Raw genomic sequence first — 20,110 nt, 5'->3', positions numbered from 1 at the left:
TTTAGTGGCCAATGAGAAAATGCTACGTCTCATCAGTTGTTGGCCCAGATCCTTTAAAGGGCCTAGACAGGAGTTCAGCCTCCTATCCTTCACGTCCCATTCTAGGCTGGCAGTTGGTATGGTATGGAGATGGGGCTTGTCTCCAGCACCACCCCCCCGCCCCCCCCGCCCCCTGGCCGGGTTTCCCTGCCTGTGGCCTCACGGTGGTTCCTCTGTGGTCAGAGCCAGGGCTGCAGAGAGCTCTCCAGGCTGGGTGGTGGTGGGCAAACTGGGGTCACATGTGTAAGATGAAACTGGCAGCCTCCACTTCCTGGGGGCTCCCCCTGCACCCCCTTCCTCCTTGGCAGTGTTTAGTGTTTGTTACCATGACAAACAGAAGGGCAGGATTGCCAAACCCCGAGCAGCTGAGCAATGCTGCCGTGCTCACACCAGCTCTGACTGCATGTTCCCATGTTCCTGTACCTGCCCACGCGGCACACACCCTGTGGGGGGGCACCTGCCCGCCGCGGCACGCACCCGGGGAGGGGGGCACCTGCCCCCCAAGGCGCTCACCCTGGGCGGTGGGGAGGGCACCTGCCCGCCGAGGCGCGCACCCTGGGCGGTGGGGGGGGCACCTGCCTGCCACGGCGCGCACCCTGGGGGCGCAGGACTGGGCATAGTCTGTGCTGCCGAGGTGCAGCCAGCTTCCCTGTTTGACACATTTGAAATCTGGTGAAAGTGAACATCAGAGCAGAGCGGTCTCTGGAGGGAAAAAGCAGAGGGGGTGGGTGGGGTGGGGAAGGAAGTGGGTCCCAGAAGGGCGTCCTGGCAGAGGGATCCCAGGCTGGCCCTAGAGGGGGAGAACCCAGTCTTGGTTAATGACCAGCTGCTAGAGCTGCCACCGCCACCTCCTCCCTTGTCGTTGCTTAAAAGGAAAAAAACCAAAACCAGAACGTGACATTTCCAGATGTGCCTGGTTTTCCAGACTCTAAGTTGGAGTAGGGGATGTGATGTAGGGGGGGTGGACTGATAGGACAGGATAAGTTTCGGTCCTCCAGGTGCCTCAGAAAAAAATCTAACCCTGAACCACCTTGCGTTAGCTCTTGGCGTGTGGGCCAGCCTGGTTTGTGTTCACTGTTGTCAACGTCGTGCAAGAAGCTACTTGTAAGTCGGAAGTAACGAATACAGGAAATATGAACATCTAAGCCTGTCCCTGTTGCTTTGTTTCCTCTTGCCTCAGGTGGGAAGTAATGACTTGACCCTTGTGAACCTTCACCTGGCGGCCCTGACCCCCCCAGGGGGTGAGAATCCAAGCAGGAATCACAGTGACAGCCACCGCTTGGCTGGCTTTGTACAGACCTTGCAGGAAACCCTGAAAGGTAGGAAATGCTCTTTCTCCGTGGCTGGGCTGATAGCTCCCAGATTCTGGAGGGCAGGCATGGGGTTGCTCTGTCTAAGCATCTCTCCGATCCCTTAGGCTGACCCAGCTGTCAGCAGCGGTGCATACTGAGGGTGCAGAGGACCGCCACCCCTGTGTGTGGTGACATCTTTGTCTCAGCGGGCCTACCATGCACGTCCCGTGATACTGGCTTTGGGGCTCTTCTAGCCTCTCTTTGATGGAAAGGATTTGGCGGGGGTGGGGGGCGGGGGGAATGATGACACCTTTCTCCGTGGCCAGTCCTCCTGGTTCAGCTGCCGCTGTGGTCGTACCACCTGCAGATTTGCACGTGCTCATCTTGTGAGAGCAAGATCGTGGGTGACGGGGGACTGGGAAAGTCCTGATGAGCACAAGTAGGCTTTTTCTCCCTGGTGGGATGCAGGTCGCCCTGAAGGAGCCCCGGCACCCTCAGGAAGTCGGGATGTTCGTCTTGGCTCCTTCAGTAGCTGTAGGACCTCAGGTGAGCCCCACACGGCTTGAAGCTCATCCGGTTGGGGGGTGGCTGATGGTCACCTCCCAGGGCTGCCCGGTGGGCTTGGTGACTGTCTGTGGACAAACCAGGCACGTAGTAGGGGCTCGGCAGACAGGAACTGACTCAGAAAATACCAGAACACTGAGAAGAGCAGAACTTCAGGAGGGAGTCCGGTCTCTGGGTCCAGGCTCTGCCCCAGCGTTACAGAAAGTTCTCGTGTGCGGGGTTTACCGGAAGGAAAAGTTGCCACTGCTCTGACACCTGGGCTCTTGTCAGCTTGGCTTGGTTATTCAGAGCCCTGCCCTTCTCTAGGTGAGGGTTTCCAGCTGGAGGCCTGCAATTCTCTTCCATGCTCACCAAAATTCTCTCGTTTTCTGTCTTTTGCATGTTAGATGAGCCCCTCCCATGGGTGATTCATGAGCATCCAGCTATAAAAAAATAATTTGGTCACATTATAAATTTACATCTTAAAAAGGTGTTTTGGTTGCAGCAAAGTATACATGACGTGACAGTTACCATCTTGACCATTTTTAAGGGTATGGTTCAGTGGCGTTAAATACATTTACATGGTCTTACCACCATGCCATCCGTCTGCAGAGCGTTTTTCATCTTTCCAAACTGAAACTCTGTGCCCATTCAGCATGAACTCCCCGCTGTCCCCTTCCCCAGCACCCCTGCGACCACCCTTCTCCTTCCTGGCTCTATGAATTCGACTACTCCAGGGACCTCCGCTAGGTGGAATCGTGCGGTATTTGTCCTTTTGCTGCTGGCTTACTTCGCTTACATTAGGTCTTTATGGTTCATCCACAGTGTAGTCTGTGTCAGAGTTTCCTTCCTTTTTCAGGCCAAATACTATTTATTCCACTGTCTGTCTCCATCGCATTTTGTTTATCCACTCATGGTCTTCTGGCTGTTGTGAGTAATGCTGCTCTGGACATTGATAGACAACTTACATTTTGAACCAGGATGTGCTGTGACCAGCGTTCTACTTCACTTAGGAGTTTTGGGGCTTAAACAAAAAAAGAAAGGTGTTTAAGCTGAGATACTCCATCCAAGAAGCATCTTTGTGGGAAATTGTTCACCCACAGTTAGTTTCTAACGTATTAAAAAGGATGACCTGATAGCCTTTAACATCTCTGGACGTTTCTATCGTTCTCTGCCTCAAGCTCTTCCTTGCCCGTACACGGAAGCAGAAAGGGAAAATGCTGGTTCATAACTTCTCTGGTAACTTCTCACTGTTTTTTTTCTGACACCCAGAGAGTGAGCAGGTTATTGAACCAAGTTGCCAAGGGGACTATTGACCCCCAGCCTGGCTCACATTGACTTGTCCTGGTATGGACGGTGACTCATGTTCCCTGCGTCCTTGTGCTTATAACAAATATCCAGTTAATAGGTGACACGCAGGCCCAAGGATTCAGGAAGCATTCCAGCCTGCCCAAGGTGCAGAGGCAAATCGATTATTAGCAGAGGTGGTGGAGCTAAAACAAAGACTAAGCTTTTTATTCCACAGCCTCTCTATCAGAGCAAACAGAAGTGATTTGATTAGCAAACTCTGGGACTTTCTGCCTTTGTCTGGAATGTGCGTCTGGGTTGACATGAGTGTATGGCCAGTCCTCTGATGGAGTGGCCTTCTTTCAGACCCTCTCCCCGCCCACCCCCCCCTCCAGGACTCACTCTGTGAACTCCACTAGAGTGAAACACCATGCGTAGTAATGCCTGGCATCTGGGTTGGACCATCCCTCAGTGGGGACCAGCTTCTGCTGTTGTTGCTGGCATTCTGCAAATCTGGGGACTATCTGAGGAAATCCACCCCAAGCATTCTCCCCTTATTCCTGGGAACTAAGGAGCCCACCCCAGGCAGATGGCTTTCCAGGAGAGTTCAGTTCTCTGCGCACCTGTGGATTCTCCGAGGCAAGGACCGTGTTGATGTCCTCAGCGACACCAATTTAACAGAAAGCAGATGAGTGGTAGGAGACCTGGATGTGCCCATTCAGAAAGAGAGCTGTTATTTTCATTCTTGAAGTTACACAGAGAGCTGGGTTCGTTGACCTTTGACACCAGCATCTCTCCTAGTTTCAGAATTGGCTTTTTTGGCCAATTCTGGGAACCATGGTTCTCAATCCTGCCTGGCTACTTTTTCAGGTCTGCCTCCCAATGAAAACTTCTCTCATTATGTGGGAACCTTCTGCTTCTTTTCTAATAACGTTCAGTTTTTCTTGTTATTTACTAAATACAGCATCATTCTCTTCTTTCCTTTCAAAAAGTACATCTTAACTCTGGCGTTTTCCTTGTGCCTCATTCATCCATTCATTGCATACGTGTTTATCGAGTGTCTGCCATGCAGCAGGCCCTGTTCCAGGCATGTGGGATTTTGTGAAGAACAGCCCCCCATGTCCTCGTGGCTCTTCTGCTCTAGCTCTTTGTGAAGAGCACTGGACTTGAGGGCTGGCCTGGTGATTTGGAGCAAGCCATTCAGCCTCTCAGAGACTTAGCTCCTTACCTGTGGAGAGGGCCCAATACCAGGTGAGGGCTCGTGGATGGGCATTAGCACTGGTCAGGTAGGAGTTGTTCTCAAGTCTTCTTTTCCTGTTGAGGTCGGCACTGATTTCGCAAGACAGCGTGAGCTTGCCCTGCTGTGGCCACCAAGGTTGTTGAGATAGAGCGTAGAGGTACCATTACATCTCTGTAGGCCACACAGTGGGGCCACAGGAGTCTTCCATCCCGTCCCCTTTTGTCCCTCCCGGCCTCTAGCGGTGGGGGTGACCTCTGCAGGGCACGAGTGCCCTCTGCTGGTGGCTTATGTCATTTCACGTCAGATTTCTTTGCCTCTAACTATTATTGCTGAAACCTATTCGTATCCAGGAAAATGATTTGCTGAGTGTCTCAGATATGTTTGGCTCTCATTCATGAACTGCTTTCCTCAAAGCCTCCCTTGCAAGTTAGGACGGGAACACTGCTCCCCACAATAATGTGGCTCCCCTGAGGGAACCTGGAGACCGGAGGTGATGGTTAAGCAGAGACGATGGGAATCCCAGAGCCTAGCTGGGGTCCACTGTCCTCTCAGAATGTCTGCTCCGTCTGGGAAATACTTTATGATGACTCCACTTACTCTAGTGTACATCAAACAATGGTAGAAATGTTGGAAATACTTTAAAGAGAAAACCTTTTCACTCTGGCCCTGTATTAGTCAGTTAGGGCCGCCATAACAAAATACAACAGTCTGGGTGGCTTAGACAATAGAAATTTATTTTCTCACAGTCCTGGGGGCTGGAAGTCTGAGAACAAGGTGTGGGCAGGGGTGGTTTCTCCCGAGGCCTCTCTCCTTGACATGTAGATGGCCACCGTCTTGTATCTATGCACAGTTTTCCCCACTGTGCCCAATGAATGTTTGTCAAGCTCTTATTAAATAGCCAGGTGAGACCCTCAGGCTTTTCCTTCCATGAGATTCAGAGCACATGGCTGGAATAGGAGTGATCTCTGCATCACATAGCTCCCCTTTTCCAAATATGTTACTAACCTACTCTTAGAGTCTTGTGGTATGTTGGGGGTTTTTTTGTTGTTGTTTTTTTGTTGCACAAGGTATTTAGAAAAATTGGAAGAATGAGAACCAGATGCATTCCTGACCCTGGGGAGTCCAATCAGAGACTCGAGATCCCAATTTGTGGGCTGTGATCAATATTGGGTTTACCTCCCTCCACCTTTTAAATGCCTGATTCTTCTTTCTTCCTCCTGCAGGAGAAAAAGACATGATTTTTTTAGGGGATTTTGGCCAGGGTCCTGACAGCAGTGACTATGATATCTTGAGGAAAGAAAAATTCTACCACCTGGTCCCTGCGCACACCTTCACCAACATCAGCACCAAGAATCCCCAAGGCTCAAAGTCTCTGGACAACATCTGGATCAGTAAAAGCTTAAAGAAGGTTTTCACAGGTAAAGCAGAGGTCACTCAGTCTTTCTCCTGTTCAGAAATGGAATAAGAGAGACTTGTCCAAACTGATAGTGCCAGATCCTTTGGTTTGATAACTCTGGTCGGGAGTTCTCTTAGCTCCTCTGTGGGCATTTACAGGATCATATATAGTTTAGGCACCTCTGTAACTATCATTCAAACAGAGCCACTCTTAAGAGGGAAGGGGGGCTGTGAAAAATTATTAAAAAGCATTCACTGATCTTCAGCAGGGGCAAACCTGGTTCTAGGCCAGTAGAGTACCGATTCTGAGATGAACCGATAGCTTACTCTAATTTTAAGGACACTTAGTCATTTAGCAAGCATTCCTCAAGCCTCGTCACATCCAGGCGCTGTGTTGTGGCTTGTGGTTTCCTGACCCACTGTCAGTGCCCCGAGAAGCAGCTGTTGAGGATGAGCAGACACCTCTCAGAGCATCCTGAGCATCCTCCCAGGATGCTCTGCGTGCTTTACCTGGAACGCATGAGGACCAGGGTGCAGTGGGTAATCTCAGTGCTACGATGCAGTCCCTGCCACCCCCAAACCAGTAAGCTGCCGAGCAGACTTTGGGTCAGGAAACAATTAGAAATAGGACAGTGACAGGTAATGTCTTTCAATGAGCAACAGGAACCGTGGTTCTCAATCCTGCCTGGCTGCTTTGCTAAGGCCCAACATGTTATCCATATTATACTTCAGTGAGACTTTGACAACGTGTGAAAGTATCAGTTCTGGAGTTGACCTGGGAGCGCCACATGGGCAGCCAGGCCTGAGATCCTCAGCAGAATTTCCAGTCCAGACTATGTCACCAGCTTCTTGCACCTCTCTCTCTGGGTGCTGCTTTCCTGTTGGACTGTGTCAGGTACGGGTCTGAAGGAGGAAGGAAGTGGGTCCCAGGGGGAGGGACGATCATCCAAGTAGGTGAGACGCAGTTTGTTGAAAGGCACAGCTGGCCAGAGGGCGGCCCCAGCTGGCCCGGGGTGCCAGGAGGGGCATGCTCGCATCAGAAGAGAACACTTCCTTCCAAAAGGAAGTTAGAAGTCATTTCATCGGTTCCCTTGCTGTGAAGTTCTAGAAACTCAGGTTCAGGGAGGAGCAAAAGAACTGAATAGGCAATTTGTACGTCTTCTTTGGAAAAAATGTCAACGCGTACATGAAAAGACACTCAGCATCACTCATCATTGGGAAATGCAAATCAAATCCACAATGAGCTATCACATCTTTGAGAGACATTTGATCCTGCGTCAGATATGTATCCTTGCTGCTGGCGTTTGCCCCGGCAGGCTGGGTATCTGAGGGGTATGGTCAGGGCATCCTGGCTACAGCAGAGCTGCGGCAGAGGCCTCCACCCACCAGCCGTGGCCCGCCCCGGCCCCAGGCCTGATAGCTGGGTCTCTCTTCCCTCTCCCTCCAGGTCACTGGGCCGTAGTGAGAGAAGGCCTCACGAACCCTTGGATTCCAGATAACTGGTCCTGGGGCGGAGTGGCTTCTGAGCACTGCCCCGTGCTGGCCGAGTTGTACGCCGAAAAGGATTGGAACAAGAAGGAAGGCCCTCGGAACGGCAACGGGCTCCCCTTGGAGCGAAGTGAAGCCCACATTAAGCACGAGCGATGATGGTGCCCAGTCTGTCTCTCCCCGTCTGAGCCTGGAGGGCCCCAGGCGAGGGAGTTCACCCTTCTAGGTGAAGACACAGAGCCAGAACTGCGGTTTTGGTTTTCAGCCAGACAACACTAGCTCCTGGGCCTCAACCTGCCTGCCTTCCTTGTGGAGGTTCTTGGACCCTCAGAAGCACAATGGGGAACCGAGATGTCTTGTAATCCGGGGATGCCGTCCACCTCCGCAGACGCGGGCCAGTTGCTGCCCCTGGGTGGCAGCATGCACAGAACCATAATGGGGCTGACGGGGCAAGAGAGGGTGGTCTTAGGCCGCCAGGCCGAGTCTGAGCCATGCCAGAAGCGCTCGTTTCTGACCACCGGTCCATGATGCTCTGGCAGCAGATTGCATAAAGCTTTTAACTGTAATTGAGCTGAGCACTCTTCTCAAATATTTTGAGTGGTGACTTTTAGTTTTGTTTTGAAAAAATAAACAGACATGAACCTGCCTGGTTGCAGTGAGCGTCCCGGGGGTGGGTTCCTGAGCTGCGGGTGTTCTGTGCCCACTTCCAGTGCCTCTGTGAGGCTGTGGTCCAGGAAGCCTGCTCCTTTACACCCCCCACTTCGCAGAGATGCCTCTCACACCCCTGTCAATCCCCTGAGGTCACCAGAAAATCTTTCTATGACCTTCTCCCTCCCAGCCTGTTCTTCATTTTCTGACCCCTTTGCTAGACTGTCTTGTACCTCGAGCACCATTTGTGCCCCCGGGCATTCAGCATAGGTTCCCTGGTGCTGGGCTAGAATTCTCTCAGAATGATCCTTCTTCCTCCCTCCCTCCCCACCCACTTTAATTTTCAATCCGATTCCTAGCCCGGAGCCGCCCTATGGTGATTCTGAGCACTATCTGTTGATTCTCCATCTACAGGAAGCTAAGCCTGGGAGTATTGAAAGAGGGTTCATTTTTGTGGGGGCTGGGGGTGGGCAGGAGGACATGCCCATGCTAACGGCCACTAGGTACCCCCTCCCTTAGCTGGCATGGTTCTCCCTTAGGTCTCCTGTGAGACCAGATTATAACACCCATTTTACAGCCAAAGAAACCAAGGCTTAGAGTGCTTAACCTCCTGCAGGTCACATGACCGGTAAGTAAATAGATGGGACCCAAACCCAGCCCAAAAGCCCATGCCCACGTGTCCATTCTGTACTTGCCAACACCAATGCCGTGAAGGTAGCGACACTGAGAGTGAATGTGTGAATCATGAGCCTAGATTATGAGTTATTCCAGGTCACCATGGAAGCTGAGGGTTTATTCCTCCCTCCATGCTGAAAACCTGGTGTGGACCAGGACCCAGAAACTGTTGTCACTGCCCAGTGTGAACCCAGTGGCTTGGGGCTGGGGCCAGATGCAGTGAAAGAGGCCTCTTTTCCACCAAAGACCATCTCTGGACCACCCAGCTCCAAGGAGCATCACTGATCGTGGGCCCAGGAGGGAAGTCCTCCGGGTGCCCCGAGGGTGCCTGGGCATCAGCCGTGCCCCTCCGAGGGACCATCTCCAGTGGGAGGGTGAGTAGCGCCTCTCCCCTGGGCTCAGACTGTGCCATTGCAGGCACGAATGAGCCTGGACCAAAAGCACGCGCGTTAGAAGGAGAAGGCGTGGCAGGGAGGAAAGGATGCTTCCCAACAGAGCGGACCTTTCTCGGTGCCTCAATCTAAAGCGCAAACTTCACCAGCATTCACCAGCCAGCTGCGCCAGATTGGCTTTTGCCCCCAAACTAAGGAAAGAGCAGGCTGAAGTGAGGGGAAGGGAAAAGAAATCCAATTAAATGACCTTAATGAAGGTCATGGTGTTTGGGGAGGGGTGGGGGAGCGGAACGCAGCCCCCACATCTCAAACACAGAGCGGGTCCTGGTTTTGGCTCCTAATATTTAAGGCATTGCTTGGGAGGCCTGTCTGCAGGGGGGAGGCTGTCTGTCTGCAGGGGGGAGGCTGTCTGTCTGCAGGGGGGAGCCTGTCTGTCTGCAGGGGGGAGCCTGTCTGTCTGCAGGGGGGAGACTGTCTGCAGGGGGCAGCTGTTGTTCTAGCCCCAGTCTTCTTGGTTTTTGCTTTTGGGGGGATGATTTTGGCTTGGGTTTTGTTTTGTTTTGCTTTTTTCTGGTTTTTGCCATCTTTAATTAATAGATTTTATTTTTAAGAGTGGTTTTAGGTTTGTAGCAAACCAGAGCAGAAAGCCCAGCGGTCCCATACTCCGCTGTAGAGTTTCCCCTGTTGTTAACAGCATTGTGGTGTATTTGCTACCACTGATGAACCAGTATTGGTACATTATTATTAGCTGAAGTCCACGGTTTACTTTAGGGTTCACTCTTTGTACATTCCATGGGTTTCAACAAATGTATAAAGACCTATATCCACTTTTCTCTGATCTAAAAATCCTCTGTGCTCTGCCTGTTCATCCCTCCTCCTCCCCCTGGCAACCACTGGTCTTTCTACTCTCTCCCTAGTTTTGCCTTTTCTAGAAGGCCATATAATTGCAGTCAGTCAGTCTGTAGCCTTTTCAGCTTGGCTTCTCTTAGCAACCTGCGTTTAAAGTTCCTCTGTGTCTCTTCATGGCCTGACAGCTCCTTTCTTGTTATTGCCAAACCATCGTCCATTGGATGGACCTTATCTGCTCCCCCCCACTTGGATTGTTTCTAATCCCTCCCCTTCTCCAGACTTTCCTCCACCCCATCCCCAGCTCCGTCCGCAGATGGCACATTTCCATCCCATTCTTCCCTTCCTTCCCGCCCCCATTCTTTTCTTCCTTCTCCTACCTTTCAGGATTGTTCAAGAAGGGCCCCACTGCAAAGCCACTTTGTTGGAAAAGCCCAGAGGAGCCCCCTGATGTGGAACAGGGTTTCTGGTGTGTGGGTTTGGGCAGGAGACGGGAAGGAATTACGTGCTAGGGACCCGGAAAGGCCCAGGCGCCAAGTGGAAGCTCTGGCGTCCTCCTTGGGTCCCTCTATCCCAGGAGCACCATAGATGACCAGACCCCCCCCACCCCCACCCCAGTGGAACCTTCCTCCCTTGACCATTTTCCCACGAGAGGTCTCTCTCTGCGTAGGAGCCAGTGAGCAGGGCCCCTGGGCCATCTCTCCATTCTGCTGCACCATCCGCACCCTTTACTGTCCCCGGACTTAGCAGGGCATGCTCGGAGGGCAGCCAGAAGCCCTCCCGTGCCACAAATAATTGGGCCCAAGCTAGGACTCCCTCGCTACTGCTCGGAAGATGTCAAGGGAAGCAAAATGGGCATGGCCTTTAAGAGCGGGCTACATTCGTCTTTGTGTTTCTTTGGATCTAAGGGTTGGAGTTCTCCCCCGATGCTCCCACGCAGATACCGTCCCACTGGAGTGAGAGAGCACCCCGCCTGGCAGAGGTCGCCCCGTCTGGAATGGGAGGTGAGTGCACCAGGTGAGACTGCCACAGGGTCTGCTTTCAAAGGAAAGGAATTCATGGCTTCAGCACCGCCCAGTTCTCTTAAACTGTCTCTTGTCTTTAAATAAGCCTTGTCCATGCTTATTGGCTCCTTACTGTCTTGAGCACTTGACACTTTTAACTGCTTTATTCCTTCGAAGAGTCCATTGTGGTTGGTCCTATTGTTTGTGCCCTCTTACAGACGGAGGAACTGAGGCAGGGGGAAGGGAAGGATGAGGGACTCTGGTTTCACTGTGATAAGGAAGGCAGTTGGTCTAGGACATGTCAAGCAGACCCAGAGGGCTGTGGAAAATAAGTGGCCTTGACAAAGGCAGGTAGAGCTAATGCCAAAGGGACAGGCCAGGGAGCTATTGCTGGGGCTTCTGCCTTTCTGGAAACCATGTGGGAGGCTGACCTAGGCATTGGTCTTAGCCCAGCACAGACTGAGGAAAGCAGGTGGGAGAGGGCCAAGGGCACAGGGGCAGGACGAGCTTTGAAGGCCGCGGGGTGGGCTGGGGCATCCTGGGACCTCCGGCTCTTGCCTCCTACAGTGTCTCCTGCCCCTCCCTTTTTCTCTGATGGGTGCTGGGTGGCCCGGTTGGGCTTGGGAACATGGGCAGTTCGGGTGCATAAGAGCGGTGAAGTTCAGAGGCTAGTGAACGAGAGCATCAGGCAAAAGGGTGTCGCTTTGTCTGCGGAGAGCCCTGTCCTTGGGTGGCAGTGGTTCCCCATGGCCGGGGAAGGAGGAAGAAGAGGGAGAGGGAGAAAGCCTCTGAAGACCTTCCCCACCTGCTTGTGTCTTCCTGAGTCTGGGGTCAAACCACATGAGGCAGGTTTCCTTTGGTGCTTGCGGTGGTGGGGATGCTTTATAGTTAGTCTGCTGAGCAGGCTGGGCTCCAGTCAACAGTCAGTGTCAGGAGATGGACCTGCCTAGGCGCCCTGCCGACTTCCAGTATGATGAATTATTTAATTAGATGATTATCTGGGGGTGAGGGTGGGAGCAGCAAGGACTCAGGTTTTACTGTGATGAGTGAGTGCAATTGGCCTGCATTGTGTGATCGCATGGAACCCACGGCCTTGGACAGAGTCCGACTTCGCAGCTGGAGGAAGGTGTCTGGCCCCTGGGCCCAGGCCCGCTGTGTTTCCTGTGGAAGTTTCTTCCTTCTGGGCTCTGAGATGGACTGAGGTGGCATTTTTAAAGATTTTATTTATTTATTTGCCAGAGAGATAGAGAGCACAAGTAGGCAGAGAGGCAGGCAGAGGGAGAGGGAGAAGCAGGCTCCCTGCCGAGCAGGGAGCCCGATGCGGGGCTTGATGCCAGGACCCTGGGATCATAACCAAAGCCAAAGGCAGCCGCTTAACCGACTGAGCCACCCAGGTGTCCCCAAGGTGGCATTTTTAAACAGATTCCAGAGATGGCTTTCTCTGAAAAGAAGGCCAACAGGACACTGTCCCTGTTGTCGGCTTTAAGGAATCCTATGAATTTTCCTGCCTAGAAAAATCCACCCCGCCCTTCACTGAGGAAATGCCAGGATGAAGCCAGCTATGCCGTGGATTTGCTGGGTGCTGGTGGGTACCCTGAACTGCATTTCCCTGGCCCTCCCTTTATCTTTTGCTCTAAAGTGTTATGTCTAACCAATCTGTCGAACAAGGAGAATCTCTTTCTGGGGCAGTGGGCCTCCCAGTCTGGTGCATGGAAAAGTCACCCAGGAGCTTTCTGGCAAGGAGGTTTCCTAGCCCTAACCCAGGGAGTCCGATGACAGAGCGCTGATTAGACCTGGCCTGTGGCCCAGCAGAATCAATGAAGGTCCCCTGAGACTCACACTTTGAGAAATACCAATAGCGGGGGAGGGCTTTAAGTGCCTAGAAACGTGGCTGGGCCTCCTATACACAATACTAAAGATAGAGCCTTGAGAAGAAATGGGGTAGTTGATTAGAACTTTAGTGTGGCTTTTAATGACTAAGTAAGAGATTGCTTCAGTGGGGACAGTAACTATGACTAGTGCCAAGTCTCTGTAGGAGATCAGCTGAACAAGGGAAGGCTCAGAGTTGACAGACGCGGAAGCATTGTTACTGTGACTGTTTAAGTGAGCCCTGGGCTTGCTGATGCTGACCGGTTCGTTTCATGACTGTAATTACCCAACACAAGACCAGATTTCAAGGACTGATGTTGAGTAAATCCTCACTATTTGGTAAACACCTGGAGCTCTAGGAATTTATCAAACTTCCCTTTTGAAATTTTCTGAACATCATTCTTTTTTTTTTAAGATTTTATTTATATATTTGACAGAGAGACACGGTGAGAGAGGGAACACAAGCAGGGGGAGAAGGAGAAGCAGGCTCCCCGCAGAGCAGGAAGCCCGATGCAGGGCCCGATCCCAGGACCCTGGGACCATGACCTGAGCCGAAGGCAGACGCTTAACGACTGAGCCACCCAGGCGCCCCCTGAACATCATTCTTCATCACTTACTTATTCAAGTTTAAATTACTGGAGAATTTTTGAGAAGCTTGATCTTTTCATGTTTATCACACAGTGGGGTCTCCTGGGCCCGCATGCAGGCAGCAGTCTGACTGAGTAGTTCCTGTGCGGAGGCCACCTAGGCTCAGTGAATGTATGGGAGGATCAGCCCCGAGAGCCTTCGCAGGCAGCTTCCAGACGGACCCTGGAGGCCAGGGCCCCACTTCCCATCCTCAACATAACATGCAGTATGTCATGTTCTCAAAGCCTAGGCTTGGCCCTGACAAATCTAGTCACTTACCTAACCCCTAAATATGTCGGCCCTTGAGAATCCCAGTTTATAGGTGTGTTTACCTGGGGGTTATGGGGTCATGAGGGAGAAGGCCTCTGTGTGCTTTCCCGTGTTTCATCTGAAGACTGTCCAAAAGCTTAAAGGGTTTGAAGGGTGCACTGTTACCAGGTACCTGGGGTGTGGGACAGAAGACCTCAATTCACCCCAGAGATGTGGTACATCAAACCACAGTGGGGCTTGAGGTCAGAAACTGAATTCCGCAGCCTTGCCTGTGATCCAGAAACCATGGGGACCTCAGTCTGTGAGCCATTCTTAGCTGTTGAGCTGAGAAATCTCTTTGGCCAGAGGATCTGTTATCTTTCCTCAATATCTCCTCTCTCATTTCTCTAAAAGGAAAACACTGGTTTTACTAAGGAGTGTCTTAGGTATTTGTGTTAGGAAGCTGTGGTAAGACAAAATAGCATCTGAATTTCAAACTGGTCTCATCTCATATAGATAGATGTTGCTTGTTTCAAACAGACGTTAAAATGTTATTGAAGATAACGCTCAAGACTATAAACAGTATTTAATATACTTTAGCATATAATATACTTCATATATTTATACGGAGTATGTATATTGGTTTTTAGCCCAACTTAAGGAATTTTTATGGCAAACTCGTTAGTGAGAGATTAAAATTGGACATAAGAGGACACCTGATTTTGGAATAGGACTGCAGACTTCAGTAACTCCTTCCCTTGAGCTCTTGAAAGGGATATACAAATCTTTCCTAGAAGAATTCTGCTTGCTTTAAGTCAAAGTGTAGGTCTGGGTTTAGCTCTAAGGGTTAACCAGCAAGATGAGTCATCTAGAGGGCCTCCAGCCTGAAATAAAATAGGGAAAGGAAGAGCCGGAAGAGAAAGGAAAAAGAGTTCGTGGTCCCTCTAGTGGGCAGTTGTGAGGTGAGACTCAAATTCACTCAAGAGCCTGAATAACTGACTCTAGAGAGTTAGGTCTTCTTAGATTCAGAAGGCCCATTTACCTGTAAGATCCAAGATACTTAATTTCCTGGGAGAAACACAGTAATTAACCGGGGAAGTACAGTAAATATGATAGAGGTTATTTTTAAAGGGCCAGAGAAACAAATAATCTGATTTATCTAAATTTGAGATATTTACACCTGAGGTAATCATATATTTGGTGCTCTTAAGAACTTTGAGATAAATTATGTTTGGGACTTTTTCAGGTTTATCTAATCCCCATATTGGAAAAAATAATCTCCAGCATTCCACAATCTCTTGAAATTATCACCCACTGAAATTCCATCTATTTTTTAAAAGAACAAACCCTCACAACTTTGAGGAGTTCATATCTTAGAATAATCTGACATATATTAAATGGAAAAATCAAAATACAGAAAAATATGTGTAGTCTGTGCTAAAAATAAAACAGTAGTTTTGCATAATTGATTGTATATGCATAAAATATCTCTGGGATAGAGCACACACAAATAGTGAAGCTGGTTGTCTTGTTTTCCCAAGCTTCATTGAACTATGATTCACATAGAACATTATGGTGTACAATGTGATGACTTGATACATTTATATATTATGAAATGATTACCACAGTAGAATTAGTTAATACCTCTACCACGTCACATAATTACCATTTCTTTCCTGTGGTGAGAACATTTAAGATCTACTCTCTTAGCACCTTTCAAGTATATAATACAGTACTGATAACTATAATCACCATGCTGTACATTAGATCTTTCAGAACTAACTGGAAGTTTGTATCCTGTGACTAACATCTCCCCAGCTCCATCCCCTGGTAACCAGTATTCTACTGTTTCCATAGTTTAGCTTTTTTAGATTCCACATATAAGTGATAATCATATAATATTTGTCTTTCTCTGATATATTTCACTTAGCATAATGCCTTCAAGCCCATCCACGTTGTTGCAAATGGCAGGATTTTTTTCTTTCTCATGGCTGATTAATATTCCACTGTGTGCATGCATACGTATATCACATCTTCTTTATCCACTCAACTTTTGACAGACAGTTAGGTTATTTCTATATCTTGGCTATTGTGAATAATGCTGCAATGAATATAAGAATGCAGATAGCTATTCAATACCCTATTTTTATTTCCTTTGATTATATACCCAGAAGTGGGATTACTGGATCCTATGGTAGTTCTACTTTTAATGTTTTGAGGAACCTCCCTACTGTTTTCCATACTTGTTGTGCTGATTTATATTCTTACCAACAGTGCACAAGCATTCCCTTTTCTCCATATCCCTGCCAATACTTGTTATCTCTTGTCTTTTTGGATAATAGCTATTCTAACAGGTGTGAGGTGATAGCTCATTGTGGTTTTGATTTGCATGTCCCTGATGATGTGTGATGTTGAATGTCTTTTCACATACATGTTGGCAATTTATATGTCTTCTTTGGAAAAAATGTCTATTCAGTTCTTTTGCTCATTTTTAAAAAATTTTTTATTATGTTATAATCACCATACATTACATCATTAGTTTTCTAATGTTTTATTTATTTATTTATTTATTTATTCATGAGAATCAGAGAGAGAGAGAGAGGCAGAGGCAGAGGGAGAAGCAGGCTCCCCACTGAGCAGGGAGCCCGATGCGGGGCTTGATCCCAGGACACTGGGATCATGACCTGAGCCGAAGGCAGATGCTAAACCATCTGAGCCACTCAGGCTCATCATTAGTTTTTGATGTAGTGTTCCATGATTCATTGTTTGTGCATAACACCCAGTGCTCCATGCAGAACGTGCCCTCTTTAATACCCATCACCAGGCTAACCCATCCTCCGACCCCCTCCCCTCTAAAACCCTCAGTTTGTTTTTCAGAGTCCATCATCTCTCATGGTTTGTCTCCCCCTCAGATTTCCCCCCATCCCTCCCACCCCCCACCACTCCAGCAACCCTCAGTTTGTTTCCTGAGATTAAGAATTCCTCATATCAGTGAGGTCATATAATACATGTCTTTCTCTGATTGACTTATTTCGCTCAGCATAACACCCTCCAGTTCCATCCACGTCGTTGCAAATGGCAAGATCTCATTCCTTTTGATGGCTGCATAATATTCCATTGTATATATATACACCATATCTTCTTTATCCACTCATCTGTCGATGGACATCTTGGCTCTTTCCATAGTTTGGCTGTTGTGGACATTGCTGCTATAAACATCAGGGTGCACGTACCTCTTCGGATCCCTACATTTGTATCTTTGGGGTAAATACCCAGTAGTGCAATTGCTGGATCGTATGGTAGCTCTATTTTCAACTTTTTGAGGAACCTCCATACTGTTTTCCAGAGTGGCTACACCAGCTTGCATTCCCACCAACAGTGTAGGAGGGTTCCCCTTTCTCCACATCCCCGCCAACATCTGTCGTTTCCTGACTTGTTAATTTTAGCCATTCTGACTGGTGTGAGGTGGTATCTCATTGAGGTTTTGATTTGGATTTCCCTGATGCCAAGCGATGTTGAGCACTTTTTCATGTGTCTGTTGGCCATTTGGATGTCTTCTTTGGAAAAATGTCTGTTCATGTCTTCTGCCCATTTCTTGATTGGATTCTTTGTTCTTTGGGTGTTGAGTTTGATAAGTTCTTTATAGATTTTGGATACTAGCCCTTTATCTGATATGTCATTTGCAAATATCTTCTCCCATTCTGTAGGTTGTCTTTTGGTTTTGTGGACTGTTTCCTTTGCTGTGCAAAAGCTTTTTATCTTGATGAAGTCCCAATAGTTCATTTTTGCCCTTGCTTCCCTTGCCTTTGGAGATGTTTCTAGGAAGAAGTTGCTGCGGCTGAGGTCGAAGAGGTTGCTGCCTATGTTCTCCTTTAGGATTTTGATGGACTCCTGTCTCACATTGAGGTCTTTCAACCATTTTGAGTCTATTTTTGTGTGTGGTGTAAGGAAATGGTCCAGTTTCATTCTTCTGCATGTGGCTGTCCAATTTTGCCAACACCATTTGTTGAAGAGATTGTCTTTTTTCCATTGGACATTCTTTCCTGCTTTGTCGAAGATTAGTTGGCCATAGAGTTGAGGGTCCATTTCTGGGCTCTCTGTTCTGTTCCATTGATCTATGTATCTGTTTTTGTGCCAGTACCATACTGTCTTGATGATGACAGCTTTGTAATAGAGCTGGAAGTCCGGAATTGTGATGCTGCCAGCTTTGCTTTTCTTTTTCAACATTCCTCTGGCTATTCGGGGTCTTTTCTGGTTCCCTACAAATTTTAGGATTATTTGTTCCATTTCTTTGAAAAAAGTGGATGATATTTTGATGGGGACTGCATTGAATGTGTAGATTGCTCTAGGTAGCATTGACATCTTCACAATATTTGTTCTTCCAATCCATGAACATGGAACGTTTTTCCATTTCTTTGTGTCTTCCTCAATTTCTTTCATGAGTATTTTATAGTTTTCTGAGTACAGATCCTTTGCCTCTTTGGTTAGATTTATTCCTAGGTATCTTACGGTTTTGGGTGCAATTGTAAATGGAATCGACTCCTTAATTTCTCTTTCTTCTGTCTTGTTGTTGGTGTATAGGAATGCCACTGACTTCTGTGCATTGATTTTATATTCTGCCACTTTACTGAATTCCTGTATGAGTTCTATCAGTTTTGGGTGGAGTCTTTGGGGTTTTCCACATAAAGTATCATATCATCTGCAAACAGTGAGAGATTGACTTCTTCCTTGCCGATTTGGAAGCCTTTTATTTCTTTTTGTTGTCTGATTGCTGTGGCTAGGATTTCTTTTTTTTTTTTTTTAAGATTTTATTTATTTATTTGACAGAGAGAGACACAGCGAGAGTGGGAGAGGGAGAAGCAGGCTTCCCACCGAGCAGGGAGCCCGATGCGGGGCTCGAACACAGGACCCTGGGATCATGACCTGAGCTGAAGGCAGACGCTTAACGACTGAGCCACCCAGGCCTCTAGGACTTCTAATACTATGTTGAATAGCAGTGGTGATAGTGGACATCCCTGCCACATTCCTGACCTTAGGGGGAAAGCTCTCAGTGTTTCCCCATTGAGAATGATACTCGCTGTAGGTTTTTCATAGATGGCTTTTATGATATTGAGGTATGTACCCTCCATGCCTATACTCTGAAGAGTTTTGATCAAGAGAGGATGCTGTACTTTGTCAAATGCTTTTTCTGCATCTATTGAGAGGATCATATGATTCTTGTTCTTTCTTTTGTTAATGTATTTTATCACATTGATTGATTTGCGGATGTTGAACCAACCTTGCGGCCCAGGGATAAATCCCACTTGGTCGTGGTGAATAATCCTTTTAATGTACTGTTGGATCCTATTGGCTAGTATTTTGGTGAGAATTTTTGCATCCATGTTCATCAAGGATATTGGTCTGTAATTCTTTTTGATGGGGTCTTTGGTTTTGGGATCAAGGTAATGGTGGCCTCATAAAACAAGTTTGGAAGTTTTCCTTCCATTTCTATTTTTTGGAACAGTTTCAGAAGAATAGGTATTAATTCTTCTTTAAATGTTTGGTAGAACTCCCCTGGGAAGCCATCTGGCCCTGGGCTTTGGTTTCTTGGGAGATTTTTGATGACTGCTTCAATTTCCTTAGTGGTTATAGGTCTGTTCAGGTTTTCTATTTCATCCTGGTTTTGGTAGTTTATAGGTCTCTAGGAATGCATCCATTTCTTCCAGGTTATCTAATTTGCTGGCATAGAGTTGCTCATACTATGTTCTTACAATTGTATTTCTTTGGTGTTGGTTGTGCTCTCTCCTCTTTCATTCATGATTTTGTTGATTTGGATCACTTCTCTTTTCTTTTTGATAAGTCTGGCCAGGGGTTTATCAATTTTCTTAATTCTTTCAAAGGACCAGCTCCTACTTTCGTTGATCTGTTCTACTGTTCTTTTAGTTTCTATTTCATTGATTTCTGCTCTGATCTTGATTATTTCTCTTCTCCTGCTGGGTTTAGGCTTTATTTGCTGTTTTTTTCTCTAGCTCCTTTAGGTGTAGGGTTAGGTTGTGTATTTGAGACCTTTCTTGTTTCTTGAGAAAGGCTTGTATTGCTATATACTTTCTTCTTAGGACTGCCTTTGCTGCATCCCAAAGATTTTGAACAGTTGTGTTTTCATTTTCATTGGTTTCCATGAATTTTTTTAATTCTTCTTTAATTTCCTGTTGACCCATTCATTCTTTAGTAGGATGCTCTTTAGCCTCCATGTATTTGAGTTCTTTCTGACTTTCCTCTTGTGATTGAGTTCTAGTTTCAAAGCGTTGTGGTCTGAAAATATGTAGGGAATATTCCCAATCTTTTGGTACTGGTTGAGACCTGATTTGTGACCTAGGATGTGATCTCTTCTGGAGAATGTTCCATGGGCACTAGAGAAGAATGTGTATTCTGTTGCTTTGGGATGGAATGTTCTGAATATGTCTGTGAAGTCCATTTGGTCCAGTGTGTCATTTAAAGCCTTTATTTCCTTGTTGATCTTTTGCTTAGATGATCTGT

General features: G+C 47.9%; 1 protein-coding gene across 9 annotated transcripts in view; it reads left to right on the top strand.

The window, feature by feature from the left end:
- Positions 1-20,110, top strand: part of EEPD1 (endonuclease/exonuclease/phosphatase family domain containing 1) — a 172,617-nt gene that overhangs the window by 102,453 nt on the left and 50,054 nt on the right. For 5 of the 9 annotated variants that reach the window (XR_010406425.1, XR_010406423.1, XR_010406424.1 and 2 more), the window contains exons 6-8: positions 1,220-1,358; positions 5,625-5,819; positions 10,754-10,849. Coding sequence is in view for 5 of the 9 variants with exons in the window: in XM_064575051.1 (XP_064431121.1) it covers positions 1,220-1,358; positions 5,625-5,819; positions 10,754-10,849 (430 nt within the window). In the remaining 4 variants the exon portion in view is untranslated. The other 4 variants (XR_010406426.1, XM_064575052.1, XM_045864422.3 and 1 more) reach the window with 4 other exon arrangements.

Source organism: Mirounga angustirostris, unplaced genomic scaffold (genome assembly GCF_029215605.1).
Source record: "Mirounga angustirostris isolate CCGP_5_RB_7025 unplaced genomic scaffold, mMirAng1.0.hap1 SCAF_12, whole genome shotgun sequence".
NCBI lineage: Eukaryota > Metazoa > Chordata > Mammalia > Carnivora > Phocidae > Mirounga > Mirounga angustirostris.
The sequence above is the reverse complement of the archived record's forward strand: the minus strand, read 5'-3'. Positions and strand labels throughout refer to the sequence as shown.